The 17,363-nt window shown below is 37.9% G+C and overlaps 2 protein-coding genes across 2 annotated transcripts; one reads left to right on the forward strand and one right to left on the reverse strand.

Moving 5' to 3' along the window:
• Nucleotides 1–608: 608 nt before the first annotated feature.
• LOC134677683 (peptidyl-prolyl cis-trans isomerase G-like) lies at nucleotides 609–11,969 on the reverse strand. Its single transcript, XM_063536146.1, has 5 exons — nucleotides 11,690–11,969; nucleotides 10,739–10,903; nucleotides 5,949–6,108; nucleotides 4,529–4,663; nucleotides 609–2,781 (listed from the first exon to the last, which is right to left on the reverse strand). The coding sequence occupies exons 1-5, from the start codon at nucleotides 11,909–11,911 to the stop codon at nucleotides 896–898; spliced, it is 2,568 nt and encodes an 855-aa protein (XP_063392216.1). The 5' UTR covers nucleotides 11,912–11,969; the 3' UTR covers nucleotides 609–895.
• A 2,753-nt stretch (nucleotides 11,970–14,722) lies between these two features.
• Nucleotides 14,723–17,066, forward strand: LOC134677717 (RNA pseudouridylate synthase domain-containing protein 1-like). The gene is made up of 5 exons (XM_063536180.1): nucleotides 14,723–14,959; nucleotides 15,389–15,626; nucleotides 15,747–15,923; nucleotides 16,370–16,487; nucleotides 16,764–17,066. The coding sequence occupies exons 1-5, from the start codon at nucleotides 14,867–14,869 to the stop codon at nucleotides 17,008–17,010; spliced, it is 873 nt and encodes a 290-aa protein (XP_063392250.1). The 5' UTR covers nucleotides 14,723–14,866; the 3' UTR covers nucleotides 17,011–17,066.
• The last annotated feature ends 297 nt before the right edge of the window (nucleotides 17,067–17,363 follow it).

Consider the following 17,363-nt stretch of genomic DNA (forward strand, 5'->3'; position numbering starts at 1 on the left):
TTCCTTTCTGTACGGTAGTACTATTATTTATTCTGTGCTTAGGGTCGTATTCCATCTGTGTATTTGCGTCGCACATTTTGCATTGAGGATAAAGTGAGACCCACTGACATTGGATAAAGAAATTGGATAGGTGGTATACCACCATTAAGAGTTATTCTGGTATCAATGCGTAACATCATAAGTATATTATCATACATAAATGTAACTGTAAAAAAATAAGTTACAAAAATTAAAAAATTAAGTTGTTAAAAAGTTAAAGTTAAAAAATTAAGTTAATCTTCTTACATGTATTATAGAAGTATGTATATAAGTACTTACCTACTTATATACATACTTCTATAATACATGTAAGAAGATTAACTTAATTATTCTGGTATCAATGCGTAAAATCATAAGTATATTATCATACATAAATGTAACAGTAAAAAAATAAGTTAAAAAATTAAAAAATTAAGTTGTTAAAAAGTTAAAGTTAAAAAATTAAGTTAATCTTCTTACATGTATTATAGAAGTATGTATATAAGTACTTACCTACTTATATACCACCAATACACGCCAGTTCAATTATATAAAAGTCAAGTAGGTATACAGTATACACACTTTTATTTACTTCAAAGTACATGATATGTACGTCCATAAGTCATGCAACACCCCTATTTGGTATCGTCCCATTCGTTTTTCGTCAAGTTCTTAAATTAGTCCTATTCTGCTTTCGTCACCCATTCTACATTCGTCACAATCGTCGGTGGGTTTCAATGAAGAATGCGTGACGAAAGCAGAATAGGACTAATTTAAGAACTTGACGAAAAACGAATGGGACGACCCAAGACGATACCAAATAGGTGTTGCATGACTTATGGTGTACACTGTTACTTGTCTATGACAGTAATTTTTTTTATTTTTCTTGTGCTACTTTCTCTTTATCCTTGTTTTTCTTTTGTTTCTTTTTCTTCTTCTTATTCGGGTCTTTTTGTTTAGTAATGTCATTATATTTCAGAAGTCTCTTATACATTTTAAGGAGCTGTTTTGCGTCTTTTTTCATTTCTTTTGTAACGTTTTCATTTTCATCTTGTTTGTTCAAATCATCTTTGTTTTCAGAATCTTTATTTTGTATATCTTTAGCTTCTGTTGTATCTACTTCTTTAACTGGATCCACATATTTAGTGGAACCTACAAGGGTTTCATACTGTTCAATAGTACCATCTTCAACAGTCGGTGTATCATCTTCTTTTTCTTTCTGTGCTTCCTTCTCTGCTAGCTCTGCCTTCTTAGCTTCTTCTAACTTCTTTTTCAACTCTTTATTTTTCTTTCTAATAGCATTTAGTATATTAGATGTAGTCAATACTCGTTTTACCTTCTTACTACCTAGGTATCTATCTTTCCATGATACGTTTTCAAGGTCATTAGTATCGTTTTCCGTTTCAATGTTTTCGTTTGGTATTGGTATCACCGTTTCTTCTTTTTCTAAGTCAATTTCATCCATTCTTGCCGAAAATGCTTCTATTTCTTCTGCAGTAGGTTCTTTAGATAGAACTGATACACCTTCCACCTCGTAGCAAGATGAATCATCAGAAATTTCTAAATATTCATACACGTCATCATCATCATCTATTGTTTCTATCACATTAGGTATTTCTTTATCTGGAACATCTTTATCTTTATAAAAGTTTTCATCAGTTTGCTCCCGAAAACCCGATTTCCTTTTTTCTTTCTTAGATTTTTTGTCCTTCTTCTTTTTCTTCTTCTTCTTGTGCTCGTCATCGGATATACAAACTACTTCCGGTTGCACATCCGAGGCTTCAACTTCAGAACTCTCTCTGTCAGATATTTCACCATCTGATTTTGTTTCTATACAAGATGTGCTTTCCGCTTTATCGTCACTTTTCTCAATGTTCGCACATTCATCTGTTTTTTCTATTTTGTCATTATTTTGTTCATTATTAGCATCATCTGTCTGTTCTTTGCTTAAATCCTGAGCTGTCTGATCATTGTCATCACACTTCTCATCAACTTTTTTATCATTATTTGCGTCACTAGATTCTTCTTCTTTATTATCAGTTGATGTTGTAATATCATCGCATATAACAGGCAAATCATTAATTTCTACTGTCCCTTCATTGTCATTAGATACATAACCTCTTATCTCTTCATCTTTTTTACCATCTTCCTTTCCTTGAGGTTCGGCTGTAATTTCCATTACAGTATCGTCAATTTTGTTGTTTTCTATATTATCAGCTTCTCTTTGTTCCTCGACAGCCTGTTTCTCGGTATCATTTTGTTTTTTACCATCTTGGTTTTCATTTTCACTATCCTCTGAAGTCTCTGAACTATCAGAATCGCTGGAGCTAACATTATCGAAGTTCTTTGCATCTAAATCTTCAAGCAGGTCCATTTTCTCTGTATCCGATAACTGTATAGTTATTTCATCTTCGTCACTGCCTTCTTTTTCTTTTACCTTCTTCTTTTTCTTTTTACTCTTCTTACTTCTGTTCTTAGCTTCAACATTGCTAGCTTTTATAGGTTCTGTTTCAGTGTTTTTAACAATAGTTGCAGCAGTATTGTTGACAGTATTGCTAGTTTCAACCTTTTCTTTTTCAGCTACTTTATTAGATGTTGTTTCTTTAGTAACAGTCTCTGTTGGCTTTTGCCTTTTCAGTTTAATTCTCCGCGTCGGCTTGGACTGTGGAACTGTTATAACCAAATCGTTTATCCTTTTAGTCACCGTTTTAGAGTCACCATTCTTATTTGCCTCCGATTCATTAGACTGCAATGTGGTTGATCCTGGAATCAATGCAATTTTTACAGTCAGCAATAGTTAATTCACAATCCTTTCATCATGTACCGTAAAGTCGGGTTTTTTAGCCCTGGCCCCAATTTCACCAACGTGACAGGTGCGACGAATTGTAAAAACACTGTTGCTGACGTCACAGGCATCCATGGGCTACGGTTACCGCTTACCATCGTGCGGGCCGTATTCCTGTTTGCCACCATCATTGTATTATTTAAAAAAACTTTATTATATCGGAAAAAAACTGATATTTCTCCTGCGACGTTTCTGACAATTGTCAAAGATTTAGAAGAATTGTAGGTAATTCTTGACAGGTAATGAGTTATATGTCGGAATTTCGTGACAATTGTAGTGTTTCTTGTGACAATTGTCATAAACTTAGCAAGAGAAATATCTGTTTTTTTCCGATATCATAAAGTTTTTTTTAATAATACAATGATGGTGGCAAACAGGAATACGGCCCGCCCGATGGTAAGCGGTAACCGTAGTTCATGGATGCCTGTGACGTCAGCAACAGTGATTTTACAATTCGTCGCACCTGTCACGTTGGTGAAACAGGGGCCTGGAGGGTAACTTTGGACTATAATTATGAAAATATGCCATGATTGACGTTTTTTAGTTTTTTATTAGACCCTTTTAAATGAGGTTTTCATGTGGGTCCAAGTAACCCGAGTTTATGGTACATTTGTTTTCAAGCATCATTATGTCAATTGTCCCATCATAGGAGGTATGCAGTTTTACAGCTCCTATAATGGGATTGGGCCAAATACCACTATTTTTTTTACATCTGTGGAGTCACAACATAGTGTGTTGTATATCTTATCTCATAATAAATGCAATTAACAAAACAAAAAAAAAAACTGCGCACACAATTAGCAGCAGAAGTAGCGAGTAAGCATAACAGTTACAGTTCGTAGGTTTCTAATAGAGCCCGACGGCTAATCCTATTGTCTATTGTTAAGTAAAACCGCTCGTGCCACGTGCCACAACCACCTGCATAAAAAGTACAGTACTTCGGTTGCTGAGTGCCGGCGAGTCGAACGCTACAGAACCAGTCTAAAATGTGTCATCGAGATGCGTAACAAAGGCGCGTTATCGGAGAGCGCACCTACACTGGTTTAGCCTGCGCTCAGGTGCCAAATAGAATAATTAAAACCCTTTTTTGCTGGTAAGTAGCACGTGCGGTTTTACTTAACAATAGACAATAGGATTAGCCGTCGGGCTCTATTAGAAACCTACGAACTATACACTCACGTGAATTGTTAGTCGCTATTGGCGACATGTATCGGGCCCATCGGGGGTCCTTCAGGATTTTAACATCCAGCAGGATTGTAGGTCACTATCCGGTATTCGCACGGATATTAAAATAAAGTCAGGATATGCCGGATACCGGATAGCCACCGAATATCTGGTGCATCTCTACTATAGTAGTTTGTGTTACAAGGGATCAAAATGGTATATTTCCGTCAAGGGCGAACATTCTGATACCGTGTGATGTGACACGTACTGCTTTTCACATCAACTATGAGGAAAATAAAAAAATCTTAGTGTTGACACAATCTGATGTTTAAACAGATTATTTAAGCTAAAAAATAATGTACAAAAAAATGTAAAAATAGTGTGCTTGAACAGAAAAGTGTTACTTTGCTCCTAGCAGGGAGGAAAAGTGCCACTTTGATCCCTCCTAGCAGGGAAGAAAAAGCTCCGAATAGGTGGTGTGAAAAATAAACTGTTTCTTACCAATCTGCTGGTCGAGCCTCTTCACGTCGGGCTTCTCGTCGTCGCTGCTGATCTCCACCACCTCCGGCGGCTCCTCCTTGATGAGGACCTCGTCGTTGTCCGAGCTCGGGGGCTCCGCTGCCGGCTCGGCCGCTTCTGAAAAAAAAAACAAAGTAAATTTTCAGAACTAATGTTATATTATTTGGTTTTGCTTGTGTGAATAAATAAATAGAATTTTTATTTCAGCCATTTTAGTATAATGTGTCTGGTTATTGGAAGGTGGCCTGTAATAGACAATTTACCTATTATAAAAAAAGAAAATACGATTGTTGGGAATTCTATACATTGTATGCAGTCAGATTATTTTATTACACAACATAATAATTAATTATGACAGCAATCATTATGGCATAGAATTGTTTACCTAAAAAGGGACTGAACTACTCAACTGAACCTGAACTGTATTTGCGACTCAATTGAATTATAGATTAAACAACATTTTAATCTATAAACTGTGGTGTTTTATAGATATTCTATCTGTGGTATTCATATTCAAATTCATTTATCACACAACATAATATGATAGCAATACAATCATATATTTGTTCAACAAAAAAAGTGAACTACTCTACTGAAAATACTGAAATTAAAACCATATAACTAAGTGGCTTATTTTTACATTTCCATCATTTTCATAAACTTTTATTTTGACTCTTGCGTTTGGGCTTGCAAATCGAGCACAGTGAGTTTGTGGCTCGACTGTGTATGCAGTGTACCTATGTAAGGCTTAGCACGCACTGCGGTTTTTTTCTTGCGGTTGCGGTCTGGCCGAAAACGCCGAACCGCGCAGGAACTCGCACTGCGGTTGCGTTTCCGCGGTTTTCACGTTCAGTATGACAATGGATTTCCTCAGAGCAGTATGTGTTGTGGCCTTAGTTTAAAAAAAAAAAGAAAACGTCTTCGCCAACATAAGTACTGGGTGCATCCTCTAACAGATCAAAGATATTTGAAGGGATATTTTATTGTGTTTGTTGTCTACCGGCAACGCTTCACTTTCGACCGGCAACGAACTTTCGGACTCCGACGACATAATGCAGCGCACAACACACACCTCACTGCTCCTCTCTCTGAGCCGAACTGACGAAAAAACCGCTTTTTACGAACCGCAGTGGGGGCGCTACCGTACATGAAGTATGGGATACATAAAAACGCGCGGTTGCAAACCGCGAATCAAAATGTAGCAAGTTGCGTTTTTAAAATCAGTCACTGAAATAAATCGCAAGTGCGTGCGCTTATAAAGAATGCCGTACGTTACATTTTTTGCGGTAGCGGAACCGTTTTTTAAAAACCGCAGTGCGTGCTAAGCCTATGTCCAGTGGTGGTAGATTACCGATTGCAAAATTTGTTTGAAAACAACTAAAACATGTAAAGCAAAACTAACTGGTGGGCTCCTGGTGTAGCTGCGCGCGGATGGCTCGAGCTCGGGCCTGCAGCTCGAGCAACTCGAGCACGGTCAGGCCGGCGCGCGAGGCTCGACTTTCACCCTCGTCGCCCGACTTTGACTTCTTACGCCGTTTCTTCTTCGAATGTCTGTGCTTGTTCTGAAACAAGTGATTGCCGTTGTACAAACAACAACACTCCTAACTGTATATTGGTGGACCTTTTTACAAAAGGCATAAGGTTCACCGATGTACGGTCAGCCAAGAAAGTGGTCTACCACTTTTCGACTCTATCAATCAGATGATAGAGTCGAAAAGTGGTCACAAAACAACCTTCGCCCACACTGTTAACTGTATAGTCAGCCAAGAAAGTGGTCTACCACTTTTCGACTCTATCAATCAGATGATAACAATGAGGATGATGATAGAGTCGAAAAGTGGTAGACCACTGTCTTGGCTGACTATACAGTTAACAGTGTGGGCGATGGTATTGTTTAGACGTGCGCGCCGCCGCGGCGCGCCGCCGCCATAAGGAGTCAGCGCGCCGCCGCCGCCGCCGGTAGTTTAAAAATTCGCGCCGAGACAAAGCCCGCAAGAGCACAAATTTAAAATCAATCGACATAAAGCGTGTGCGACGTGCCTAGCTTTAGCGTTCCGAATGTTCCGTTTTTTTTTAATTCATTGCTTGATTTATTTTAACCCTTAAATCGATAACGTCCACTATAATGGATATCCCAAGAAAAACATTTCTGCACCAAATATTAAAGCATAGCGTTACTTTCCTCTGGTAGCGTACTTACACTACCAGGAAACTACTACTAATACTACTTGAATGATATGTTATTTTTAAGTATGATTATATAAGAAAATATTGGGAACCAGTGTGAACATAATCTTTTTGTCAAAGTCCTACAGAACGCAGAACTTCCTTGCAGGAAGCATCCAACAGAGTGACATTTTACCCATATTTCATTATTTTTTTTATATAACAGTATTAAGCAGAGTTAAAATAAAACGTCTAATAGGTTACTAACTGGTCTGTTTATTACGTGGCAATATGATTTACATAAAAATGTTTTTGGTTTATGGGTAAAACAAGTGTAAAAAGTGTAATGTCCAGTATTTTGCCCGTTGTAATCGACAACACGGCACTTTTGCTAAATACAATATGTTAGACGTTGCCAAGTGTGCGAAGAGTAAAATTATTAAATTTTCTGGTAGTTTTTGTGGTAAATAAATTAAATAGAGGGATGTTAGCTGTTTCAAAACATTTTTAAAAGTCATTACTTGCCGTATTATGTAATGAACCAAATAGATAAAAAAAAATATTTTTATGGATTTTTTTCCCTGTGGATGTGGTGTGTGGCGTGTGTGTTTGTTTCCTGTTTGTGTGTGGATTTGTTTTCATCAAGAGACATACCCGATTTCATTTGAGAAATTTGTTAAGAAATTTTTGATAAAAGTGCATGCATTATTGTAAAAACCATTGCTTAGATGTTACTGCTTCATAGGATAACTCGCTGTTTGATTTAATGTTAAATAAATGACGTCAATGACTTGTAAAATTTTACCACCTAAGTACGAGCTGTAAATTTATTCCAAAAATTTTAAAATAGTAGGTTTTACTTCAATTCATTACATAAGTTCACATTATCAGTAAGTGTATTTCTAATTAAAAAATATATTAACAAGCAACTCTTCTATATTTATTTTAAAAAACATGAATTGGACTAAAAAAACCTTTTGCACATAAAGTATGGTCTATACTCGGCAAAGTCCAAAATACTGGACGTCTTTTCATTACGCGGCGTATCTTTTACGTCCAACATACTGACATATGTTTTTTTCATGACATTTCTACAATAAACCAAAAAAACGATGTAACACAGTTTTTTTGAGACTTTTCCCGTGTTGATTTAAGAGTTAATCTTGGTTTCTCATTATTCGTATATTGAAAAGTTGAAAATCCCACGCCGCCGGCGTTACGCCGCCGCCGTGGATTTTTTCGTGGCGCGCCGCCGCCCGATTTTTTTCGACCGGCGCGCACGTCTACTATTGTTTTGTGACGAAGCCTACGTTGTAGATATGGAATCATGGTATATATTTCATGGTTTAACCCTTTGACCGCCGTTGGCATGTATACAAGACAACGATAGAACGATACACTGGCGCCGCTGTCTTGTATGCAAGACACAAATTCAACCGCTCGGTAAATGTGAAAAAACATCAATTGTAGTATATTTTTACACTCGTGTTAATGTTTTAGGTCTTTGATTTTTAAACAAATTGCATTTAAAGCAGATAAATAAATCCATTCTTTTATAATAAGGCAATCAAAAAAATTGCTCCAGTTTTCAACGTTTTTCATGTTCCTCGTCGCCGTTGTCTTGTATACAAGACAGCTAGGGATGGGAATGTTAATTCGATATGAGAATATTAGAGATGCAACGGATAGTTGTTTGGCCGGATACTGGATATTCGGCTTGACCTTCGGCCGAATATCCGGTATCCGGCCGCCGAATATCGGCCAGCAGAGCTGCACCTACATTTCGGTTTTTCAGGTGCGCATTCTGCAGTTTTGACCTGTTTCTAAGTGAACGTTCGCGCGGACACATTTCTAGGTTTGAAATGAGTGCGCGTGCAAGTCAGTTGAATCTCTAAATTGTTTTAAAATAATAAACAAGTACGATTGTGACCGTGACTGTTTCTTAAATCCAATGTGTTTACTCCAAAATCAAGCAATGGTACTATCCGGTATTCGGCCGGATAGTAGGGCACTATCCGGTATCCGGCCGGATATTAAAATACTGGCCGGATAGGGCGGATACCGGATAGTAACCGAATATCCGGTGCATCTCTAGAGAATATTCAAAATAAATATCAAGTGGCCAATCTGGTTTTATTTAAGCATTTGAACACCTGTTAAATGCCAATTGGTGATAACTAGTAACTAGAATACGTTAAACGAGAGAGAGACAGGCATAACTATAGCTGGAGTTCAGGGAACTTGTTCAGCTGTCCATAGTAGAGTCAGACAAGTAAATCTGTCCTTGTGGTCTATTTGCAGAACAAATAATTCATTTTGAGATGATAGTGTAGTAGGGAGTGATACCCTGCAGTGACCGCTTCGCACAAGAATGGTACCTACAGGCGGACGCTCGGACTAGTCAGTGTCGCCTAACTATGAGAATGTTATGTATTTGAAATTGACGAAAAATTATTATGGTAGGGAGGGTCTAATACGGGAACTGACAAGCTCTTCTAAGGAACATGTCGAATGTGAAACATGCATTCCCGAACATTTCTGATCCCCACCCTTATCCAATATTATTGTTCTTCACTCATTGACAATTCAACCCACGTGTCATTTTCCCCAATGCAGTTCCGGTACATTTATATTATCGACACACGATGCGCGGCTCTAACCATACGCTTATAAAGTTTACGTACCGACAAGCGCTTACGCCGTTGACCTAGAGACTATTATTACTTAATCCGCGCGGAAACGGTCCTTGTCGGTCTGCACTGCGGGCAGTCCATGCGCGCCGTTGTCATGTATACAAGACTTCTCGTAGAGCCTAGTGCGGTGATATTACGTCATGAATCGATATTGTTTAGTGGTTGTTTTTAATGATAAAGACCTTTATTTTTAACATTGTCGTATGTAAAAAATATGTTAATTTTTGGCATTCTCGAAATAAATTAAAGTTGGTTCTTAACCAACTTGTTCTTGACAAAGCCAAATTGAGAAGATTTTTACCATAAATTGTAAATATCGATATCACATTTTCCAATCCCTAAACTTTTTATTAGTTGTTTACTTAGAATTTACTCTGGCGTGTGAGTGAGCGTCTTTGCGGACTAGGTCCGGCGGCCAAAAGGTTAAGCTGTGCATTGTGTGACTGACTCATTTTAGACTTCTTGGTAAAATTGGTTTGGCAAGAATAGTGCTGACAACCCACCACGCCAAATAGGAGCAATTTTATGCCATAAGGCACTGGTCCCACCGCGAGCTAGTAAGCTATGAGCTATCGGCTATAAACACGACCAAAAGATAAGCACTCCCGTGTAATAAATAAAAGAGACACGGCGATATTTATAGCTCACCGCTGGGCGAGTAACTATAAATATCGCCGTGTCTCTTACCGTTGCGTTGCGCCAATTTTGTTTAATAAAAACGATTGATAAAGATGATTGTCTGGAGCATTGCATTGTATGCGAGTGAAACATGGACACTGAGACAACAAGTTAGAAAGAGGTTGGAGCTTTCAAAATGTGGTGTTGGCGGAGGATGGAGAGGATTAGCTGGACTGAAAGGAAGACAAATGAAGAGATCCTGAGTATGATAGGAGAAAAGCGATGCTTGTTAACACTTTGACTACCGAGAACCCGCCTGGTAGGCACTCGTAATGTTTGCTCAGATGCCGGACAACCCGCCCAGCGGGTTCTTTTGTACGCAGATATAGACGACCGGTTTCTGGGGTAGTGCACCGTTTTTTGCCCGGTTGCGAAAATGTTAAATGCTCGATATTAAATTCAATAAGAAATAGGAGAGGCATGATGTTAGGACACCTTATACGGCATGATAACTTTTTCCTAAACATCCTGGAAGGCAGGATTGAGAGACAAGAGAAGAAGGGAAACTAGAATTACTTATCTCAGCCAAATATAAAATAATGCGTCGTATGAGGAAATTAAATGACTGGCCCAAGAAAGAAATGATTGGCGATTACTCCACCGACAAGAGCAAAGCTCTCAAGTTATGATGATGATGAAAAAAGCTGTTACAAACCTTCTTCTTCTTGCTAGCCTGGCTCAGTATCTCATCGTCGGAAGATATGCTGTCAAGAGAGATGGTCTCCAGCTGCTCGGCCGACTGGCTGGAGGAGTCCGTGTCTGAGGGGGGCTCCGCACCGTCCAGGATAGCGCATAGTCGCTTGGAACTTATCCCAAGAAGCTGAAACATAAGTTAACAATACTTGTTAACTGGAAGATATCCCATAAAGGGATAAATTCGCCTTTGTACTGCCTATCCTGTACAATAAAGAGATTATACATACAGTTAGCAGCAGAAGTAGCTAAACGGGCGAGGTGTTCAAAATTACCTTGACACGCTCTTATTCTCTTAACAATAAAGTCGCGTCAAGATCATTTTAAACAACTCGCCCGCTTAGCAACTTCTGCTGCTGACTGTACAAACAATACAATTAGTCTTGACACTCTTGACTCATTTGTAGTTTTATTTGGTTCCTTTATCACTGTTTTTAGGGTTCCTTACCCATAGGGTAAAACGGGACCCTATTAGTAAGACTCCACTGTCCGTCCGTCTGTCACCAGGCTATATCTCACGAACCGTGATAGCTAAACAGTTGAAATTTTCACAGATGATGTATTTCTGTTGCCGCTATAACAACACATACTAAAAAGTACGGAACCCTCGGTAGGCGAGTCCGACTCGCACTTGTCCGGTTTTTAGTTGTTACTAGTCATGTCAGGTTGTCGTGGTTTCCGACAAAAGCCTCCTCTAAAGCTTTCCAGTCTTGTTTCGAGCGGTTCTTATCCACTTTTGTGGGAAATCGTTTTCCCATCTCGTTTCCGGGTAAGTTAGCATTAAACTCAAATAAACGACCAGGCCTCTAGGGCTGGAATTAAACCAGCATATTCTACCTATTTGCTAGAAAGGCGCCAGAGAGCCAGATGACAATATTTTACGTTTAACGGCAAGAAACACGTCGGTACTTACTTCTTCCAAACATAACTCCTGTAAATCATCTATAGAGAGCCGTCTGACGCACTCGGGGGCCAAAGACTTGAGTTCTTTCGACTTCAAAACGGAAAACACCTGATGCATCAGCTCTACTCTATCGTGAATGAAATAAGCCAAATCATGCTCCTCCTGTCTTCGGCTAGATGAGGAAGTCGTCGCTTTTTCTTCTTTGATTCTATGCTTCTTCATTCGATTCATCTTTAAAGTATTTCTTTCAATTGAGTAAATAATTTCGAGCACACATCTTCGGAAAAGATTTAATCCTACTAAATCGAAAAGTTATGGAAAATCTAGACGACAATAGGTAATATTCACGCTTTTATATTTTGCCGTATTATACAACAGTGGTATGTCAAAAATGACATCTAACGGATGCGTTCCAATTAAATTTTCGGGATATTTGTTTTCTTTGTTACCATTCATGGCATGAATGAAGCTATGAAGCTGAGGGTTTGCCGCGAACGACGTACGACATGTTGCCTCTTTGTCACACTTACGTACGAATTTACAAGAGCGATAGAGAGGCAACACATCCAACGTAATTCGTGGTAGGCCCTCCGAAACGTGAAGACGCGAGTGTAAAATAGCTAACACACTATCGCACCGCACCAAGGTCATTGTGGGAAGCACCCATAAGTAAAAGGGAGAAAGCGATATCTCTTTCTCCCTCTTACTTATGGGAGCGTCCCACAATGACTTTGGTGCGGTGCGATAGTGTGTGCGCTCGTGGCTCGTCTCGCGTCTCGGCTCGCGCTCGCCTGGCTCGCGTGGAGGAGCGGTTTTTTGGGCACGAGCCAAAGGGGCTCGCGCGAGACGCGCCGCCAGACGAGCCACGAGCCGCGAATCTAAGCCGACCATGATTAGATGTTTTGACTATGTTTTGACGATCGAAACATGTCACAACACAATGCAATGACTAACGCCAAGCGCGCACCACGATTTTAATTTTTGCGACACGATTTTAGAATCGCGCTGTATTTTATCGCAGAAAATTCAGTGCGCGCACTGCGATGAAAAAGTCGACGATTTGTTCATTCTCGACATGGATGTTGTACCAGTCGCTTGTCGTATTTATACCACAAAGGTGATCTCCTTCTATTTCTATAATTAAACGGTCAACATCTAGCGTCTCATCTTGTAACTCCATTGGAGAAGCAGGTTCCGATATGTTGACGCTTGGAGAGCGAAATGCCGACTGAGGTCCGAGGTGCGATTTTATTATCGCAGTGCGCGCGGGGCCATACAACTCCGTATGCTGCAATTCACTTTGCGACAATCGCGTCGCGAGCAGTCGCGGAAAAATGTGACAAATCACAATTTTAAAATCGCTGCGATTTTTTTGTCGCATATGCGTGCACTGCCATATAAACACATACGTTACATTTCTGCGACTAAATTATCGCGCGACAAAAAGTCGTGGTGCGCGCTTGGCCTAAGGCAGTATGGCTTAGAGCTTTAGCCTGTCCACTGTCCAGATCAAGGCCTGTTCACTTCCTAAGACAGTTATGTCCCCAAACAATTGCGCATGTGTGCGCCTGAAGCTTCTATGTGTGCGTTGGCCTCCGAGAAAAAGTTGCGAGTAATAAAAAACATTTTTCTACAGCAACATTGCTCCCAACTCTGATTTAAATTATCACGAATTTTATACATTATTAATCATAAAACGGGACTTAAAACGCTTAAAACTTAATTATACGCGATTCAGTTTTAAAATTGAATATTTGCTTCCAACTGTCTTTATCAATGTCCATAAAATATATGGAGGGTAGGTACGTCTACCCACCATAATAAAAAATATATTTGTATAAAAAATATATGTGACTCTGTCCAACTGCTGTGGTTAAAGTTCATAACGAAAATTTTATTTATTAAATCTTTAAATAATAAATACAACGTAGCGGTACTACCACTTAAGACTGTAAGTCTGTGCCTACATGGATTACAGCAATGCACATAGAAAATGTGCTAAATGCGGAGCAACGGCTGTTGAAGCAGCCAGAGTGAAACTCGCAGTTTTAGTGGGTTCAGAAGGAACCGAGTCATAATGCATCTGGAAAGCGTATTAATTAACCGTGAAGAAATGTATGAATACAAGTTGGAAATCTGTGTAAAATGCCGTGTGTAAAGTGTAGTGTATCTGTGTGTAAAGTGTAATAGGTAGGCATGCCTAATGTTATTTGTATTACACTGGAAACTTTGTGTATGCGCTTTATTAATGTCAATTTTTTTATTAAGTTGTCAGGGTTTAATTTTCAGTGTATATTTCTATATGTAAAACATAATACAATGTTATAAACATAAATATGCCTTTTATTTAAATCAATAGATAATACCACAAACAAGGGGTAATATTTGCATCTTTCATATATTTCGTGATATGAAGATAACAAATATGTTTATCAACATAATTACTATATACCTATAATACCAATACCCGCCAGGCTAAACCGGTTGTCAACTTTAGTTCCATTGGTACACATCGAGGGCGCCAGTAGTATAAACGTATAAACGGTTGGGGACATTTTTTTGTATGGAGTTACCGTTCTTCTCCTAGTGAGTATTATATTCTTTGGTCCAGATGCCAGATGGACGAAAAAAAAAAACAATGCAATGACAGCAACATTTTTTTTTTAGGGTTCCGTACCCAAAGGGTAAAACGGGACCCTATTACTAAGACTTCGCTGTCCGTCCGTCCGTCCGTCCGTCTGTCACCAGGCTGTATCTCACGAACCGTGATAGCTAGACAGTTGAAATTTTCACAGATGATGTATTTCTGTTGCCGCTATAACAACAAATACATACTAAAAACAGAATAAAATAAAGATTTTAATGGGGCTCCCATACAACAAACGTGATTTTTGACCAAAGTTAAGCAACGTCGGGAGGGGTCAGTACTTGGATGGGTGACCGTTTTTTTTTTTGCTTTTTTTGTTTTTTTTTTTTGTGCGCGAGTCAGACTCGCACTTGCCCGGTTTTTTTTAATATATTGAAGCATTGGCAACACAGCAACAATCACAAAAGCATAAAAAAAGATGACAAAAAGTATTAAATAAAATTATTTAAAAATCGTTCGTTACGCTAAGCCTACGGTTTTTTACATTGTATCAACAATGATAAAAACTGACGCTTAACAAACAAATATTAAACACGAAGATGTCTGTTCCTAAATTGTACGAAAGCGAGGATTATCTGTTTGTTAATAAACAGTATGATATGTACATAAACTCAGAAGACGAAAACGAAAAGGTAAATTGCTTGTATATTTAAATTATGCCCATTAGTTGTTGAGCTAAACTGAATATCATTCTACTCAATAATTTTATTGAGGTTATGTTTATTTATTGAAACTGTAGTGTTGTACTTACGATATTTTTTTATCGATATCGAACAATATTACTATCAATACTTTGAAATAATGTACTTGAATGTTAAAAAACAAATCTCTTTTCAAATTCAAGTAAAACTTGAGGTAAAATAAGGTAAGGTGGATAAATTTGTTAATGCTCAGCTGTAACTATAAGTGGCCCTGTATTGCTAGGTATTTAAAAAGTGAAATGTAACTTTCATAGCTGTTGGTTTGGTATTCCTTACAGTATAAATAAATAAATTATTTATTAGGTTAAATTCTGAATTAGATTGCCATCTACTAACAAATAATTATTTGTCTTGTTACAGAATTCAGTTACGTACAACATCGCCAAACATGACTCCCACCATTCTACATCCTCAAATCCATTGCATTTTGTTCACCGCCTCGATTACGCTACCAGTGGTGTATTATGCATAGCAAAAAATAAACGAGCATCAGCTATCGCGGGAAAATTATTTGAGAAACGAGAAACTAAGAAATATTATTTAGCGGTTGTTAGAGGGCATGTTGAATTTGATTTATGTGATATTGAATATTCTGTCGGTAAGCCAATGGCCTGATATTAATAGCCTACTATTTTTTATTGATTTCTTGCATTTGAGTTTAATTACATTTTGTACGGTTAGCCCTTTGAAAAGCTAAAATATAACTTTTACTTTTAAGGTACTGACGCCTTGACAGCGTCGTCATCTCACAAGATGGTGGCGGTTACGTCACTGCCTGAAACTGCATTAACTACAACAGTGCATCCACGACCGGCGCATACTCGTGTCCTTCTCCTAGAAACTGGTTATTATTGCAACGATCCCGTTAGTGTGCTATTGTTGAAACCTGTCACTGGTCAGTATTTACTTATTTTTGTGTACCGATGTAAAGTATCTAACTATACTATAGTTCGTTTTTTTAGCTTTAGAAATAACGTAAACACCGTAGCGTTAGACCGCCTGTTGTTACCTCTATTGTCTTTGTTTATATTATTGTCCATTTATTGCAAACTACGTGTATGTGAGGTGTGCAATAAAGAGTATTGTATTGTATTGTAAACAAACTTGATGTGTCCTTTAACTGAAAAACACGTTTTAAAAATAAGTTACGGCAAATATGTAACTATTATGAATCTAATACGATCATTTATATTCTTCTGCTTTCATAAGTAATAGTTACTGATTATTAAAAAACATTTTTCAATTAAAAGACGTCAAGACCGCTTACATTCTCTCAAGTTCTTTCTAATGCAAAAAAAACGAACTAGTACAATAATATATCATGATTTTCTTTTTTTCTAGGTCGTCGGCACCAGCTACGTGTACACTGTGCTGCCATTGGGCACACAATACTTGGCGACTACACCTACAGTAATGCCGAAGATTCGGCACCGTATCGAATGTTTTTACATGCAATGAGGTAACGGGTAAAAATAAAATATGAAGAAGACTGTTAAAAACGATTAAAAATATTTGCAAATATTTTACGTCAGTTGCACTTATAAAAACAATACACCAGCGATAAACTGACGGCTTACCGAGATACACAAAATTGAAACTTCGTTATCTTGTTTATTTGAGTGATAGATCGTATCGATTTTCGTGTTTCGCGGTAGGCCCACTGATGTAGGATAGGATAGGACATATGAGGAGTACGTTGAAGTAACAATAATCGTTTGTTTCTTTTTTTTTTCAGGTTGATCTTACCTTTACCACAAGAGACACTGGATATTCAAACATCAGAACCATTTTTCTCGGATGAAAAGTTCTCTTCAAAATACCGCTCCTTGCGCAAATTACACACGTTCTGGAGTAAAAATGAATTTATAAAAGTTTGCGATGTTACAGATCAGCCACTTATGATAGGTGTAAAATATAAAATATTTAAGCCACATACAAATTACGAATCTTTCTCGTTTACTGATAACAAAGATAAACATTAGTTTTTAAATTGAAAAACATTTCACAGCATTGTCAAATTATATGCCATAGACACAGCTATTTAAACGCTTTTATTTACAAAGAACCAACGCTAATGACTTCACCACTCCCGTGTTCCATTAATTATAATTATCGATGAAGTAAGTTTAACTTGCCCTTCACTAGTTTTTATGACTGAAGAGTCAAATGTTGCCAGTTTTGAGCTGTTTTAATGCTTTATTATGTACATAATTTATGTTTAAAATGTATATTATATACTTGACCCGTTTTTATACTTGTGTTATATTATAATATATTCAATAATACAATTTCAATAACTTTACAGTCCGTCAAGAAATTGGCTATTGTTCTCTCT

The sequence above is a fragment of the Cydia fagiglandana genome, chromosome 26 (genome assembly GCF_963556715.1).
Source record: "Cydia fagiglandana chromosome 26, ilCydFagi1.1, whole genome shotgun sequence".
NCBI lineage: Eukaryota > Metazoa > Arthropoda > Insecta > Lepidoptera > Tortricidae > Cydia > Cydia fagiglandana.

Excerpts from the sequence above, each read along its gene's own strand:
- LOC134677683 (XM_063536146.1), bottom strand. The coding sequence starts at position 11,911 with ATGAATCGAATGAAGAAGCATAGAATCAAAGAAGAAAAAGCGACGACT. Across the intron at positions 10,904-11,689 it reads AGGAGTTATGTTTGGAAGAA|CTTCTTGGGATAAGTTCCAA; the intron begins GTAAGTACCGAC and ends CTTATGTTTCAG. Across the intron at positions 2,782-4,528 it reads GAGGCTCGACCAGCAGATTG|GATCAACCACATTGCAGTCT; the intron begins GTAAGAAACAGT and ends CATTGATTCCAG.
- LOC134677717 (XM_063536180.1), top strand. The coding sequence starts at position 14,867 with ATGTCTGTTCCTAAATTGTACGAAAGCGAGGATTATCTGTTTGTTAAT. Across the intron at positions 14,960-15,388 it reads CAGAAGACGAAAACGAAAAG|AATTCAGTTACGTACAACAT; the intron begins GTAAATTGCTTG and ends GTCTTGTTACAG. Across the intron at positions 15,627-15,746 it reads TGATATTGAATATTCTGTCG|GTACTGACGCCTTGACAGCG; the intron begins GTAAGCCAATGG and ends TTTACTTTTAAG.